At 48.6% G+C, this 17,007-nt stretch overlaps 1 protein-coding gene across 28 annotated transcripts in view; it reads right to left on the bottom strand.

Moving 5' to 3' along the window:
* The window catches only part of Cux1 (cut-like homeobox 1), a 334,105-nt gene that overhangs the window by 53,836 nt on the left and 263,262 nt on the right, over positions 1–17,007 (bottom strand). For 11 of the 28 annotated variants that reach the window (XM_063270998.1, XM_063270996.1, XM_063271003.1 and 8 more), the window contains 8 exons: positions 15,011–15,059; positions 13,117–13,213; positions 11,430–12,101; positions 10,274–10,339; positions 8,700–8,801; positions 6,772–7,607; positions 4,574–4,739; positions 3,882–3,938 (listed from right to left, as the gene is read on the bottom strand). In XM_063270998.1, coding sequence (XP_063127068.1) covers positions 3,882–3,938; positions 4,574–4,739; positions 6,772–7,607; positions 8,700–8,801; positions 10,274–10,339; positions 11,430–12,101; positions 13,117–13,213; positions 15,011–15,059 — 2,045 coding nt within the window. The remainder of the gene's footprint in view (positions 1–3,881; positions 3,939–4,573; positions 4,740–6,771; positions 7,608–8,699; positions 8,802–10,273; positions 10,340–11,429; positions 12,102–13,116; positions 13,214–15,010; positions 15,060–17,007) is intronic. The other 17 variants (XR_010056362.1, XM_063271011.1, XM_063271010.1 and 14 more) reach the window with 4 other exon arrangements.

Raw genomic sequence — 17,007 nt, 5'->3', positions numbered from 1 at the left:
AACTAGTTGCTCTCATGACATTCTTGGAGCAAAGAGAAGGGAAAATGTAACTTGAGTCTATCTAGCGAACCCACAAGGTCCTGCCCATGAAATTAGTCCCATGAAATTTTCTGAGGCTGCCACCAACCCTCTGTCACCTCTTCTGTGTCAGTCAGATGCCAAGAACTGACTGCTTAGTCAAGAACAGACTGTATCAGAATCCTACTGTTGGGTCTGAGACGAGAAACTCCTGCGACAGGGTTTCCCAGCAGCTCAAACAAGTGCTACGATGCACGCCATAAAGGCATATGGGTGACCATGCTGTGAGAAACAGCCATGGGCCTCACCTGCATAGCTGTGTGTCACAGTAGGGTGGGGTGAGCAGGATACCCAGGCTAGAGCCAGCCTGAAGCAGCTGTCCCCTCCAAGGGACAGCTGACACTCTGCTGATGGACAGTGGCGCCATGGAGCTGCATGATTCTTCATGGGTGGGCAGGATCTGGAAGCCACTCTTCCTGACCACCCGGTTCCCTGGGAAAAAGCTGAGTGCTCTGTGCTTAATCTATGGAAAATGGGCTGTCATTTCACTGGTACACTGACAAGATCTGCCAGAAGCCAGCATGGAAGGACAGGCAGAACACCTTGTTAGTTTCAGTCATGAAAGGCTCCTGTAGTAACAAGTTCCCAAGCTGAGGGCACAGGCAGCTCTTGTAGGAGCCCTCCAGGATGCCATAATTTCCGTGATGAATGTCATCATGAGAGGGTCCCTTCCGTCCCTTCAGAGCTACCTCTCATCTCTCTCCTCTAGTGGCTGAAAGATGAACCAGCCCAAGCAGCTGTGTAGAAGTTAGTTTTAAGAAGTAAAAGGAGGTATTACATAAGGTTAGCAGAGCCTATCCAGTGTGTGTGCTTCCTTAACTCTGAGAATCCACATTAAAAAAAAGAGCTTGGTGCCATGGTGCATGTTGTAACCCTAGCACTGGAAGGTGGGACTCTCTGGCCAGCTACACTAGCCCAGATGGTGAGCCCTAGAGTTGGCTGAAACACCCTGTCTGAAAAACAAGGTTGACAACTCCAGAAGAATGACATCCAAGGTTGATCTTAGTGAAAGTGTGCGCTCATGTCACATACACGCACATGCACACATGCGGCACCATGGAGTGACACTGATTCAAATGACATTAAATGACATTAACTAACTTTTATGTTGACTCAAGGTTCAGATTATCAGATGACATAAAGAGCCACAGCTACTAAGACAGTTGGAACCTGAGCCTCCCCTCAGAGGGATTGGTGTCTACATCACCAAGGACCAGAGTAGATGAGAGCTTCCCATTTCGATCCTCCTGTCTCTAATTCCTGAGAGCTTTATGTGGTGCTGGGGATGGACCCAGGGCTACATGCATGCCAGGCAGGAATTTTACCAGCCAAGCTGCACCCCCAGCTCCTGGGTGGGAATTCTTTGGCAAGGAGAAGAGTCCCTAGTCAGCACCTTGCTGTTTGCCAAGCACAGAGTCCCCTGTTTAGGCCCCTAAGCTCTGCAATGACCAAGGAAACCTTACTGAAGGTACAACTGGCCAAATAGAGAGGAGGCGGGTCCTTTCAAATTTCTATATCCTAGGGAGGAAAGTGTGCCCCACCACTGTCCACAACTGACCAGACTGTGCTGCATACCTCTAGGTACAGGTGTCAGGGATCCATGAGGGCAGAGTGTATTTCTCAGTTCCATAGTAGCTATGGCAAAGAGGTAATCGGAATTTTAAGGGACTCTTTGAATCAGAGTTCTTTTGGAGAAAACAATGAAGAAAGCTTTCAGAGATTCTAGAATTTTCTAGAGTCACTCATCACATGGATTTACAAATACTACCATTACAAATAGTTTCAGTTTTGGGATAAGGCTGTACCTCGGTTGATAGAGTATTTGCATAGCATGTTGAAAGCCCTAGGTTCAATCTCTAGCACCACATAAACTGGGTATGGTGGTGCACACCTGTCATCCTAGGACTCCGGAGGTGGGAGCAGAAGGAGCAGAAATTCAGGTCATCTTTGACTACCTAATGAGTTTGAGGCTAGCTGGGGTTATATGGACTCTGTCTTGGAGGGGGAAAGGAGGAGGTTGATAAGATGGCTCAGTTGGTAAGATGCTTGCTATTAAACTTAAGTTCAATCCCTAGGACCCATGGTGTGGAAAGAAACAATTTCCACAAGTTGTCCTTTGCTTTTGACACACATGCCAAACACATGCCCCCCCCCCCCCCCCCCCCCCGCACAGTGTTAAAACAAAATAAACGCTTTGAGCTACATGGAACAAGTTTTGGGCAGGATTCTAAGAGCCACCCTGCTGAGGGACCTTAGTGTTCTACTCAGGAGTGAAGGGCTTTCATCAGGCAAGCATCGGCTCCACCACGACAGGTGTAGTTCAGCCTGGGATGGACGTTAGTGCAGGGAGAGCTGACTTCTCAATGGAATAGGAGGCCAGGACAGTTTACCACAGAAACAGAAGTGCACACAACCAACTTAGCCATGTTCCTTCTTGAATCCTGAGTGTGAGCTAGAGAACGAGAGTGCTGATAATTTCCTTAGTAAGTTTGTTCAGTATGGACCAAACTAAACCAGAATACCTAAAAACCATGAAACCCTCAGGGGACAGCTTTGAGACCACTGTTGTACCCCAACTCTGTGTTTGCACGACCAAGTGCCGTGTGTGTTTGTGCCTGTGTGTGTGGGGGGGTGGGGTGGGAAGTGGGGGAGGAAAAGGGAGAGAGTGCTTTTGGGATCTTGCAGCAGCAGCTACTGCTAAAGCTGCCCAGCTGTTCCCCTCCAAGCACATGTGTCCCCTCCCCAGCCTTCTGGCAAGCTGACAGGCTTTGCACTCATTCCTCACTTAGCTTTGTTTGTGTTTTCAATGAATCAATGGAATACGGAGACTAATCAACATGTTTAGAAAAGTAGAGAAAAGAAAAAGGAACAGCTCAGGCTGCCGGCTGTTCCTGGGAGCCCGGGAGAGAAAGCTGGGCTGACTGAGCTCAGTGTAGGAAGCAAGGCAGTGCTGAGAGCCTGGGAGCCTGGAAGCCTCGGAGCAATAGCTGTGGTCAGGGCAGCCATGCATCTGGGCACTGTGACCAGGGACCTCAGGGCATAGATAAAAGGTCTGCCAGATACCTCTGAGAGATTTCCAGTCTTGGGAGCAGTAGGAAGTGGCCCAAGCTTCATGGTCTGCACCTACACTCCTCATGAACCCTCACTAAGTGCCCACCGAATCCCACCCTAGCTGTCCCTGGTGCTGCAGTCTCCCCAGTTCCCTTAGTCAAAGGTTGCCCAGGCCTTCCAGATGAAAGTGATATATGTCCCTTACCATAACTCCCGGGACAGTGATGTTGGTGCTTTGTCTCTGCTGCTAGAATGGGATCCCTGATCCTGACATCTGCCCCCAAACATAGAGCTTCATACTTACAAAACAATGAAGGGATCCAGTAAAGGCATAAATTTTATCAGTATCGCTCCTAGTTGCCAACCTTTGGACTACCATCAGAAAGCAAGTCCATAGTTTGCAAGCAGGACACCATTCTCTCTTTTTACTGCCATGCCAACTCTATGTGTAATGGCTACAACCAAGGGATAGCCTCAATGCAATACAAAAGTTGGTATAACCACGCCATAGGAATACTACCCAGGCAGGAAAAGGAATGACTATCGCTACGCAGAAGGTCAGTGGATCTCAAGTAGAAGAAGCCAATTCTCAAAAGCCATTTCCTGTCTGATTCTGCTTACACAACAGCCTCAGAGGCAGCATGGCAAAGTGGGAGAGGCTACTGTTTGCTGTGGTTAGGAATGGCACACTTATTCTAGAACCCAGATTTCCAGAGTAGTTGAGCTAGCAATAAACACAAGTGGCTAGTTACCTGAACTCACACAGCCCTGCTGGAGGGGGTCCTGCAGAGACGTCACTGAGTGAAGGACTGTGGAAGAAAAAGACACTATTACTCAGGAAACAGGGCTTAGAGCTTCTCAACTGCACAGGAGTAAGCCCAGAGGGAGGGGGCTTCCTGTGTTCAAGCTGAGGCCCAGATGTTGGAATGAGGGCTGCACAAGTCTATAAAGTGTCAGAGCCCTGGCTTCAAGGTAGCAGAAGCCTCTGCCCGTGACACTTTTTCTTTTGAAGTCACTCTGGCTAGATTTCCTTCTCAGTTCCCCAGTGGAGGTACTTGACCTTTATCTATATTTATATATAAACAACATTTTCTTAATCGGTAACTAATTTTCTGCTGCTTATATAATTAGCCAGGCTCAGCCTCTTTACTCCTGAAACCTAAGGAACCAGGTAGGGGGGTACATGCCTGTCTTTCCATCACTTGGGAGGCTGAGGCAGGAGGATTGTGGGCTCAAGGTCAGCTTTGGCTACACAGTGAGTCTGAGGCTAGTCTGGGCTACATAGTGAGTTTAAGGTCCGTCTCAGACATATAAAAAGACTTTATCTCCCCTTACCCCAATGAAAACTAACAAAAACAACACCCCGCCCCCCAAATGAAAACCAAGCCCACAGACAGAGGCTGTCCCCGCCAGGCCTTCGTAGAGGGTGGCCAGCTAGCCTCACCTGGTCCTTGTTGTTGCCCTTGCACAGGCAGAACACCTTGGCCCAGCTCTCCATTCAGCCAGAGCTGCATCCGGATGAAGGGTTCTCGGCCTTTCTGGGTCAGTTTGCTCCATGGTTTTGGCCTTGAGAGCATGTCGCTGACGCTGCCCTGGGACAGGCCCAGTACCTGGAGAAGCAAAGGACGAAAAGCAGCTGTCAGCTTCCAGAAAAGAGCATGATGCTGCAAGGTGCCCCAGAGATGTACATGTGGCCCTGGGGGCTGTGGAGGGGATGAAGCGCATGGGAGGAGTCTCTTTTCCTGAGCACAAAACCATAGCCTAGACAATTTGCAGAGATACCCTTTGCAGATTTCTGATTGGATAAAGTCCTGGCACAGGGCTCTGGACAAAAGAAATTATTATCATCACAACTTCTACTGGGAATGAGGCTTGGCACCTGCCTAGAATCCCCAGTGAGGGGCTTGGGATGTGCCTAAGCTATGCAAGGACCTGGGTTTCATTCCCAGCATGATCAAAAACAAACGAGAGAAAGTATAGTCATAGCTCTTCTTGGAAAGGGGTATGAAGGCATTGGTTTTCTCCAGGGTCTGGACCCTGCAAGCTGCAAGGTTGTCATTTTGAAAACTGAGAACAAACATTGCAGAGTATCTTGCCCTTTGCCTGGGGTTATTAGGAGAGGCTGGAATCAGAGCCCATAGGAATGGGGAGATACTGGAGGGGCATGGAAAGCAGGCTCCTGTGTTGACACAGGGCTAAAAGGGCGTTTGTAAAGGGTCCCTCTCGCTGAATGTAGCCTGCTCACAGGTTGAGAGGAAAGCTGGTGAGGACAGAGAGTCAGCGTGGGAGCGACACCGACCACTTGCATCCATACACTCAGGCTGCTGCCTCTCACATATGGCCATACATATGTATGGGCACAAACACCCCCTAGGGCGCAGATGTCGCCCAGAGATATTTAGGGGCCTCATCCCATCACTCTGCAAAGCTTTCCAGAATAAGCAGCACTCATGGGCCAAACAAATTCAACATTATTAAGTCTGCTAAATTTAAGGTGGGAGCACAAAATGTCTATTTAAATGTTCACAAATTTTATTTTTACAATGCTGAACTCGAAATTCTACAGGGACTTTCAATTCACATCCTCATGTTTATTCACCCCCATCACTTCTTGAAAAATTGGGGCAAGGAGGTCATAAACAGACCATTGAGTTCAAGGCTAACGCAGATGAGACAGAGAGGGACTGGGTGGAGAGGGACAGGTGACCGCTACTGCTGATCCACTTCCTGTGTCACCTCAGGAAGGGAGCACTCCTCTATATTCAGCAATTCATGGCTTAATCTTTAACGATACAGGTTATTGTGTTTACTTCAGACTTTACAGGCGTGGTAAATCCTGTTATCCCGAATCTGCCACCAGATAGGTCTAGAAGCTCATCCATAAATGATTACACTTTCGTGAGCCAGGGAGAGCTGATGTGACGCTATTAGTGGGTCTGTGGGGGCCTTGCAGTGTTGAGAAAGGCAAACTAGGCCTGTTACTATGGCATGTGGGAGGTACAGGTAGGATTCCCACTAGTGTGAAGCCAGCCTGAGCTATACAGGGAGTTTCAGGTAGGCAGGACTCCATAGGGAGACACTGCCTCAAAAAAAACAAGAACATAAATAAACAAAAACAAGCCCATCCTAAAAAAATGAAGTGAAATAAACAAACACAAAAAGAAAAATCAAACAATCACCATGGAGCAGTTCTGTTCTATACAGTGTTTCACTCCCATGTGTGCTTTGGTTCTCAGAAGGCTGGCCACCCCCTGTGCAGTCTGATCGTCAGACCTTTGAGGTGAGGGCCACACTGGCCTGCAGAGGTGCTCCATGTTGCGTGTGTCCTGCCAGCTTGCTGCCTGCAGTCAACACTCCTGGATCTATGCTTCCTCGTGTGCTGTATGTCCAGTTTACCAGCTACCACCTAGCAGTTGACACACATGATAGCACAAAGTAGAGGACAAGCCCCAAAGCTGAGCCACAATGGGACTCAACACACAGAGCTGGGGGCTGGGACACTTGCCAGTGGCCTCTAGAATTTTGGGAGTTGGTAACATTTAATATTCCTATGATGGTTGTATTGTACAGGGTGGACACTTTGTCCCTAGGCCCAGGAAGAGATGGGAAGCCATGCCTGCCCCCAGTGGTGAAGTCCCTTACCTTCTCCCCAAAGATCCTCTGGCAAATGCCATTTTTGGCCAACTTCTCTTTGACCTGCCGAGTGAGCTCGATGGTGTCCACTTCCTGATACATGTAGACCTCATACTGCTCAGGAGTCAGCGGGGGCACGGAAGGCTTGGCCGGCTTTGCCATGGGCACAATTGGGGAAGAGGGCAGTGGGCTATTCTGGGGTGTCTCACTGCGGCTGGCTCCAGTGAGGCTCAGCTCTGAGCTCTGGGAGTATGGGGACTCAGCGTTGGGCCACTCTTTCCAGTACTCTGCTGTCGCCGAGGGTCCCTGAAGCTGGCTGCGCTCAGCCCGAGGTTGGCTGCTGCCTGTCTTTTCTTTCCCACTTGCATTTGTTTCATCGGCCTTGGTCTCTTCGGAAGTGGTAAGATTTCTTCTTTCAGGCTGTACAGGGTTCCACCAAGGATCCTTCCAGGTGCTGCCACGGACTAGCTCATTCTTCACCGGCCTCAGTACCCCCGGGGTAGCATCAGCTGATCCTGGTGGGTCCAGTGTGGGTGCATCCTGAGCCTCTTTTTTGAGGGCTGGGGCACTGGGCAAGGCTGAGGTACTGGCCTCAGGTGCTGCAGGGGTTTTCTTCAGGGAGATGGCAAGAGGGGGGTAAGTGGACACAGTAGACATGGGTGAGGCAGACAGGAGCTTGGGGTTGAGGATGGTGAGGTCGGGCTGGGACAGTGGTGCTGGCTTTAAGGCGGGGTCAAGGGCAGCCTGCTGGGCCTCCATTTCCCGGCGGGCCTGCTGTAGGATGGAGCGGATGGCATCGTCGGAGTTCCCACTGCTGGCTGTGGAAGACGCCTGGACTGGCTCAGCTGGAGGGAGCAAGCACAGGGTGAGTTACGGTAGGCGGCCCTGAGAGCTGTGCACTTGCTTCACGCTGCCTCATCAGAGCAGGGAGCACAAGGGACTGACATTGCTGCTCAGTGGCCTCTGTCACATCACACAGCAGCTGGGTTTCAGATCACGGGGAGTGATCAATGGGGATACGCCTTACTCCTACCCTGGCTTTCTTTAGTCTATTTATGTGTATGCATTTGAGCTCACATGTGCTGTGCTGGACGGTAGAAGTCAGCAGATAAATTGCCTGAGTCACTTCTCTTCTGCCATACAGGATTAAACTCCGGCTGTCAATCGGGGTGGCAAGGACCGCTGCTTGCTGAGCTGTCTGTCTGTCTGTACCTCTTCTTTGTCTCTCATGGGTGTGCACACACGTTTGCGCGCATGTGAACGTTACATGTGCTACAGAGCTCCTGTGGAGCGTACCTTGCGTTGGTCCTTGTCTCTCTAAGTTTAGGATAGTCTCTTTGTAGTTGAATTAACTAGGCTCTCTGGCCTGTGAGATCTGGAGGTCCTCCTGTTCCCATCCATATCCCTAAGGGTTACAGATCTTTCTGCTATATTGGTTGCTAATATAGGTTCTGGTGATCCAAACTCAGGTAGGTCTTCATTTCCTCACTGACCCATCTCCCTAGATCTAGTCTGGCCTTCTTTACTGGAGAATTTTAAGCTAAATACTAACTTTCATGTGCCATATACCCATCCTTGGTTTTGACAAAACTGGGAAGCATAATTTCTGTTAATGACTACCAGAGTCAGAGTCTCTGAGGGATCAAAGATAGTCTCTTCTAATGCTCAGGAGACAGAGGCAGGAGGATCATGAGTTCCAGCTACAAAGCAAAATCCTATCTCAGGTACAAAAACTAAAACAACTGCCCTGCCCCCATAAAGAGGAAAGACAAATCTAGATAGCTGTTCCTTCCGTATATCCTAATGTATGAAATCTTACTCAGCATCACTTAGAAAGAAGAGAAAAGAGAAAGAACCTAATTCCTGCTGACCAGAACACTCACAATCATTTTTATAATTAGGTCTGAAGGCAGTTCTTGAGGAAGTAGAAACCTTACCGGTTTTCTGCACTTGGAGTTCCCTCTTGGCTTGTTCTAGGATGGACTTGATGGCTTCATCAGAACCAGTCTCAGATGCTCGGATCCGGGTCGTGATGTTACCTGCAGGGAGAAGTCACAGCGATGACATCAGAGCCAGATCTCAAGTGGAAAACCAGCCGCACCAAGACATTCTGACACAGGTCCCCTAGGTGAGCTGGTGACTGACCGAAGGTGGGCATGGCCTCCCACCTGTCCCTAATTGCTGCAAATGTGATCTCACGGCATGGATGTGGGACATGTCTGGCAGGTTTCTTGCTGAACCTGTCTCAAAGTCATGGTCACTATGTTGGCAGAATAGGCTTTCTTATCATCTGAGCTAGAATATGCTCATGGGTTAGCAGAGGGGCAATCAATCATTTAGAAGAGTACAGCAAAAGGAGGGAAACTGAAAGGCAGTGCCTTTCCATGAGTCACTCAAAAGCTTTGTCGTGGGACCACATTCAGGAGCTGTACATTTATTTTTCCTAAAAATAAACACGGAAAGGTGGCAAAAGGTGAAAGGTTGAGCCTGACTCATGTGTGTGTGTGCGTGTGTGTGTGTTATTGGGGATTGATTGAATGTAGGAACTTAGGTATGCCAGGCAATCAATTACTGTATTGCTAAGCCACGCCACAGCCCCTTACTGGGGGATTCTAGGCATTGAGCCACGCCTGAGCCTCTCATTGGGGATCATAGGCAGATGCTTTACCCACTGAACGATGTCCCTGGTCCTTCACTAGGACCATTTAGATTAATGGTCTACCACTGAGACTGAGCTACGTCCCTAGCCCTAGGTGAGACCAATCCTGGATCACTCACTGGGATGCGCCAGGTGAGAAGGGAGGAGGGTGAATGTCAATCTTTTAGGGCTTATGACTACATAATGTGCTTTTTTGAAAATCACCAACAAGGATAAAAAACCATGTTGCGTTCCCTAAGGACACAAATGTATTCTTGTAGTCACATGGTGGTACTCTGCATAGTAGATACACCTTCAGAGGCTCTTAAGGTGCCAGGAATATGGGTTGGGCCCAGATCTTTGTAGCGGCCATCTAAACATAGTAATTGTTGTCTGCCTTTCTCAGTAGACATTTAATAATGAGGATACCTTGGGAAGGAGTCACTTAAAAAAGCATGGTGAAGTTGGCTCACCAATGCCTGTGGAAGGACCAGCCTTGTTTGGAATCTGTCCACATTATGGGATTTCTAAGGTATTTCAGAGTTAAAAACTTGAGGAAGCAGCAATATCTGGCTTGATACGATCACCTGATTTGTCTTGGAGCACAACTGTTCTGTCACCTGCTTCTTGGAGTCCGACCTAGGATTGACGCTTGGAGGCTGACCTTGGCTACAGCTTGTCTAGTTTTGGCAGCTCAACAGGGGGGAGGCCAGGCGCCTTTGAACCCGTGCTTTGTTTTATACTTACTAGCTGTTTTTCACACCAGGTTCCAGGCCAGACTTACAATGCACAGTTTTAACCCAAATACACAGCTAAGGACATGCTGCTTCCTAGGTTACTGACTGCAAAGAGAAACACCTGCCTGAGACATACCTTCAGACCCATTTCTTCGTTTCGGTACTTCCTGAAAGAGTCTGTTCAGGCTCTGGCCTGGATTCTCTGTTGAAAAACAAGTGCGGTAAGAACAAAACAATCAGGGGGATGGTGGCGTCGACGACATGGGCTGCGTGACATGAGAGCTGAGCCGCCTGCCTCTAAAGAAAGGGATGAAGGCTTCCTGTGCAACACGGGAGCTCCTAGGACCTTCTTACGCCCGTCTTACTGGGTCTACCGCAGGAGGAGAGCCACTGACTTGTTCAAGGCCCACAGGACTCACCACTAGGAAGGGCAACAGGAGCGAGGCGCTTGCCTGCCAGTCAAGGGTAGAACTCACATAGATCATCCAAAGACATCCGGTTTCAGTTAGCGTCACCGAAGAGTGCGCTGCACTCTTGGTGGACAGTCATGCTGTCTGATCCTCATCTCCTATCTGGGTTTTAGTCTGAATTTCAGGGTGCTTCAGTCGTGGCTGAAAACAAAGTCCCTTGTGTCACTGTTCACTTAGCCCAGGGACCCAGTTCTTAAGGAGGAATTATTTACACTGTGGGAGTATCTGACTTTCTATCATTTATTCAGGGTGTGGTGGGAAGGGGAGTAAATGAAACTTTCATGTGACTTATTGAAGGCAGGCATGTTTTGTTTGTGGTACTATAAATATAAAAAAATCACTAATTGGACATAAATGATGCAAGATCTGTACTTTTCTAAGGGGAAGGAGGCAGAGGGCAGCTTTGACAGGCTCTCCACAGAGCCAGTGCCTCGTGAGCATCACAGCTGTTTGTGCTGTTGGGACAGAGTTGGATGGCACCCAAGGAGCTGCTCTTGGAAGGAAGCCAGCACCTGATGCCAAGTGGACCCAAGGATGCTAAACCTGTCAGACGACATGCATGACCTAACTTCCTCTAATTAAAGACAGAGCTCTGAAATATTGAGTTTACTGAGCACAAGGTGCTGACCACACTTTCCAAGGTCAGAGTTCCCAAAGCTAATGGTTTCTAGCTCCTGTTGGCTGACCCTTGAACTCTGGATAGGGTAGTACTGAAGAGCACTTTACCTGATGTGATGTACAAATGTTTTACCACACACACAGACACATAGACACACACACATGCACACAGCACCGTGTCAGGCACACATGGACGTGTCTCACCTCTCTGTCTGCCTTGGATGCTTCGAAGTGCCAGGATGTTCTGCTCATCAGACAAGAACTGCTTCATTTTGTGGAATGGCTCCTTGCCACGGACAGTCAGCTTATTCCAGGGCTTCGGCCGGGCCAGAATCTCACTCACAGACCCTTGAGATAGTCCCAAGACGTAATGTCCAAAAATGCGCTGTCCAATGTTGTGCTTGATCAGTTGCTCTTTGACCTGCCGGGCGATTTCTGCTGTATCAATTTCCTCACCCTCTGAGATGCTCCCAGCACTTTCTGATTGGCTGGGAGATGGGGCCATGCCATTTACATCTGGGCTTTGTTGTAATGGACTTGGGGAAGATATGGAGTTTGTGCTGTAAGGACCTGTTGAAAAAATGGTGCTTGTGCTTCCGGCTTCCTGCATGGCCTTGGAGTAGAAGGACTGCATTAGCTGTCGCTGGAGAAGAGAGTTTAGTGCAAACTTTCCTGTAGAAGCCAGGGGTAGGCTGGGGCTGGCCAGGTTTGAGCTGAAAAAGTCTTGACTTAACCCCGCTGGTGAGAAGTGGTGTGTACCGTTAGTATTGGAAACCTGTTCCCCCGTGTTGCGGGGCAACTGAGGAGGAGGGGAGGCCGGCAAGGGTCCCGGGCGCCGACTCTCAGGCTGGTCTCTCCCTTTTCTCCTGGCTGACCCTACAAGGAAGGGCAAACAGAATGCATTATGGGGGATTCAAAAGGGAAAAAAAACCAAGACCAGAATGCAAAGTGTGCCCCACAAAAAAAGTGCAGATTTTTCTTTTCAATTTTTTTTTTTTTTTAAACAAGGGCCAAAGTGGTGTGTTGGTTTGTTTTTCGATTGAATTTGTGAATCAGCCAAACAAGGCCCCCCAAAACAAGCCACATGCATTCGTGTTTGCACCTTTCTTGTACGTTGCAGCCGGGAGAATTCCCTTGACAAAGGTTCCGGTAACACACATGGGAAAGAGCTGACAGATCTTGGGGCTTCTAGCATTGCAGCAACCTCGAAGGGCCCTGCCTGACCAGCAAACACTGACACTTGGGGACCCATGGGGTCGCTCACACCACATGCTCCAAGGCAGATGTACCCATTGAGTCCCCTCGATCGATCGAAAGCGCGCACTTTTTAAGAACTGCAATGTCACTGGAGTCCAGATAACAGTTACACACTTTGACCAGCTGCTAAATCCAAAAGCAGTCAGTGACTCCACCATTTTAGGATGAGCAAATAAGAGGCTAAGGATAGGGAGGGGACAGTGTCCCCAAAGAAAACCTTATGGAGAAAGAGAAGTACCACTGGAGGACCGGCGACCTCTCAAAGCATACCATGGAAAGTCCCCAGAAGGAGGCCATGCTTGTTTTTACCCCTGGCCTGTTCACAGCACAACTAGGAAAAGATCAGAAAGCCAACATCCTCAGGTTGTCCCTTTTGGGACTTTTCAATAAGGTCGCTAGCTGACCTCTGTCGATTTGCTGTGGCGCACGCACATATGTATCGGTGCAGAAAAGGGTGGGGCAGAGCAGTGAGGGAGGGGACACCAAACGCTCAGGGTTAGTTCAGTGAACTCTGGTCACCCAGCGACGCTTCCATCATGCACACACAAACCCAGACGCAAGGGTCACCCTCCTTGTCCTCGACCCCTGGAAGCGAACCAAGCACAATGTGTGTGCTGCCCACCCATCCACCTACCGCTCAGGTCACTGTTGGAGATGCGCAGCGTGGCATTCTCGGACTGCAGCGAGCGGTTCTTCTCCAGGAGTAAAACCTCCAGGGGCTTGGTTGAGTCCTGCACAGGGCAGAGCAGGGATCACCATGGGGCCACCTTGAACCCATCCACTCCCCAGCTCAGCTTTCATGCATCACTGACTTGACCTCCTCAAAGGACAAAACTCAAGTTCTTTTCAAAAAGGACTTAGCTGAGATGACTTTAGACTTACAGATATCCTTTCTCCCCTTTTCCATGTATGTGTCGATATGTGTGGTATCTGTGTGTGTATATACACAGGTTGAAGCCCTAGCGTTGATCCTAGCCATCATCCTCTTACCTTATTCACTGAGGTAGGGTCTCTCAACCAAACTTGGCACTGGCTGATAGGCCAGTCTCGCTAGCAGCCTGCTTAGCAAGAGACAGTGTGCCCTGCCTCTTCCTTCCAAGGCTGGAATTATAGGTGGGCTATCACACCCCCCTCACACTTACATGGTAGGTTCTGGGGACCTCAACTCCTAACCTTGGGCACGACAAGCGCTTTAACCATTCTAGTTGACAATTATTTTCTATTGATACCTGGATGTCTTTTGGCAACAGGATAAGCTGCTGACCCTGCCAGAAAGCAATGAGGAACTTGTTTTTGTTTTAATTTTGTCCACCAAGATGATGTCAGTTCTGGATAATGGGAGTAACACTACACCCGTGATGTAGGTTTTAAACATTTTAGAAAACTTTGCTTTGGTTTTGCTTGGTTGCCTAAGTTAGCCTCAGAATACTGGGCTCAAGTGATCTTCCTGCCTCAGTCTCCCAGTATATGGGACTACAGATGCACCGTCACTTCTGACTTCATGATTTATTTAAATATATTGTGTATATGTGAAATGTGGTCTCATAGTCTAAGCTGGCCTTAGACTTGCTATGTAGCCCAGGTTAGTCCTGAACTTCAGATCTTCTAGCCTCTATTCCTGAGTGTCACTATTATAGGTATGTGCCACTACGCATGGCTGGAGATGTGAATTTTAATTGGCTGCTGGATGACAGAGTGCCACTGTCACCTGTCCCCCAAGTCAATGCCACTAAAACAGAACACAATATTTCCAGGTCAAGTGTTTTTTGATTGATCTTTAACAGAACCTTAAATATTTGCTGATGTCATTTTTGGTGCTGGATTGAATCTAAGCCCCCCAAATTATTGTTTTGTTTTGTTTTTTTGTTTGTTTGTTTGTTTTAAAGACAGGACCATATGGTGTAGTTCTGGCTGTCTTAGAACTCACGAAGATCTGCCTGACTGCCTCTGACCCCCAGGTGTTAGGTTAAAGGTGTCACAATATCCAGCCTGAAGTTCTTTTTCATCCCCAATGCTGACTGAGCAACTCAGCAAACACTAGTCTGTCTTTACTGAGATGACTTGCTTTCATTTGGTCACGTCTTGTTATGGCTTCTAAGGATGGTCTCATGGACCAAAGGCTAGCTTCAAACACACTACGCAGTCAAGGTTGACCTTGAACTTTTCCACCTGTCTCTACAAAATCTTTGGATTACAGCCCCATGCAACCATTCCAGAGTTCAAGGCCCAGCAAGGATCAATCCATCCCTTCCCCTTCTTGATTTTCTTTTTATTAGCATTTTTTTATTAATGTTCTCATGGAATATTGAAGCTGGCCTCAGGCTCCTGACTCTTGCCTTCACGTCCCAAATGCTAACCTTATAGGTGAACACTACCAGGCTCAGTTAGTGAAATGCTCTTGAGGAAGGACTTGGCGGCTATAAATGAGGCCCTCTCTTACAAATTCGGAGATGCAGATGCAGGCCTCAGGGGCCAGCAGTGACCAGCATCTGCTGCCACCACTCTGAGGGCAAAGTGAGCTAGTATACCTGTGTCCCTGCTCCCTCCGATGGTGCAAACTCCATGGACTTCAGAGTGCTGAAAAGGCAAGACACGTGGTTACTTTCAACCTTTCCTTTACTAGTGGCCTGTCAATAGTCATTAACGCTCTGGTTCTTGTTCTGCAAGCAGTGGGGGAACTGACAACTTTAACAACTTCCCTGGCAGGAACTGAATTTGATAATGCCTCTAGAAGAACCAGTCTTCAACTAGCAGTTGGTTAGCAAAAGGCTTTATCGCCTAGTATGTAAATCATTCCATATGAAGTCACACCAGGGCTGCTCAAACTCATTTTACAGTGTAATACAGACATCACAATTGTTGCAAGCTGAATGGATTTGTAAAAAAGGAAATGGAAAGTTCTATGAGGGGAGGGCAAAAGGAGAGAAATTCATCACCCATGGCCACTACTCATGTGTTCTCTGGGAACTGAGGCTTGCTTAGGAATGAGTGAAGAGACGGGAGTAGCTCAGAATCAGGAGGCAGCTCTGTGCAGCCCCAGATGTAGTGAGGGATAGAATTATTGCTTCACTGTCCTCTTAGTAAGTGATCTAGGCTGTGTCATGATCACTGGGGCTCTGGACAGTCTGTCCAGGAGCCAGAAACAGCAGGCTCACGGATCTGATGCTCTTCTGCTGTCTTGGATCTGTGCTCATGCGCAGTGTGGGAGCCAGGGGTCCATGCTGAGTCTCCTTTAGATGGCATGGGCAGTGAGGCCGGGGTCCTCACTCTGCCTCTCCAGCACTCAGATTGCAGACAGGCACAGACGGTCCTGCCTAGTATTTATGTGGGTGCCAGGGACGGCATTCAGGCTTACACAGTGGCATTGTGTAAGTGCCATCCCCAGAGTCTCCTTATGAAAAAGGGAAATGAGTGTGTGGGGCTCTGCGCAGGTGCCATGCGGATGAAGGCAGAATGGTAAGATGGCTCAGTGGGTAAAGGCACCTGTAGCCAAGCCTTGTAACATAGTTCAGCTCCCAGGACCCACATAGTAGATGAAAACTGAAAGTGTCCAGACTTCGATTCATGTGCAGCTACACTCACAATAAATAAAAAAAATTAAAGCCTATGTAGGATCAATATACAATCTGTGCAGCTGGACCGTTTCCGTTCAAGGACCACAGGCGTGTGTCATCAAGATACACGTACAAATGCAGGAAATTGTCATAAGTAATAAAAAGTATTAAAAAAACCAGTTGGGTGTGGTAATGCATTCCTTTAACTTGGGAGGCAGAGACAAATGGATCTCTGTGAGTTGCAGGCCAGTGTGACCTACAGAGTGGGTTGAATTCCATGTCACCCAAGGGGAGTAGCAGTGGAGATATGGGTATTTGGAGCCTGTAGATGCAAGAACGTGGTGACTCAGGAGTGGGCCGGATAGGCGGTTGGAAAAGAGGCGAGGGTTAGCATGCAGCTGTGATGCCCTCACCTGAAGGCACACGGGCTGGAGTCCAGATTCCCAAAGATGGGGTCTGGCCATGGGCTAGGTGGCTGGGAGGGATGAGGTAGAGCCAGGAATGACATTGTAGTGGTTTGTTTTGCTTTTTGGGACAAGATCTTAAACCATCTGCTGGTCTTGAATTCACCACGTGGCTGAATGATCCTGAGTTCTGGGATTATAGATGTGTATCAATATGCACTTGCTGTATACCGTGGTTCAAAACTAGAAGGTTCAGTTTGTTCTGTCCACTTTTGTTAAAACAGCGTGTTGTTTATGTAGCCCAGGCTGGCCTCAGACTCAAAATCCTCCGCCTCTGGTTTCTGAGAGCTGGTATTACAGGTCAGCACCACCATACGATGCACCGAGCTTATCTCTCAATTACTCACTCGTTTCTTATTTATGCACGTGTGGAGTGTGGTTACGCGTGCCATGTGACATGTATAGACAGCAGTCAGAGGACAATGAGCTTTCATCTTTCCCCTCTATAGTGAGTTCCAGTGATGGAACTCAGGTTGTCAGGCTGAGCTAGCTCACTGGCCCTTCTTT

This window comes from Rattus norvegicus, chromosome 12, assembly GCF_036323735.1.
Source record: "Rattus norvegicus strain BN/NHsdMcwi chromosome 12, GRCr8, whole genome shotgun sequence".
Classification (NCBI taxonomy): Eukaryota; Metazoa; Chordata; class Mammalia; order Rodentia; family Muridae; genus Rattus; species Rattus norvegicus.
This window is presented reverse-complemented; position numbering and strand designations above follow the sequence as displayed.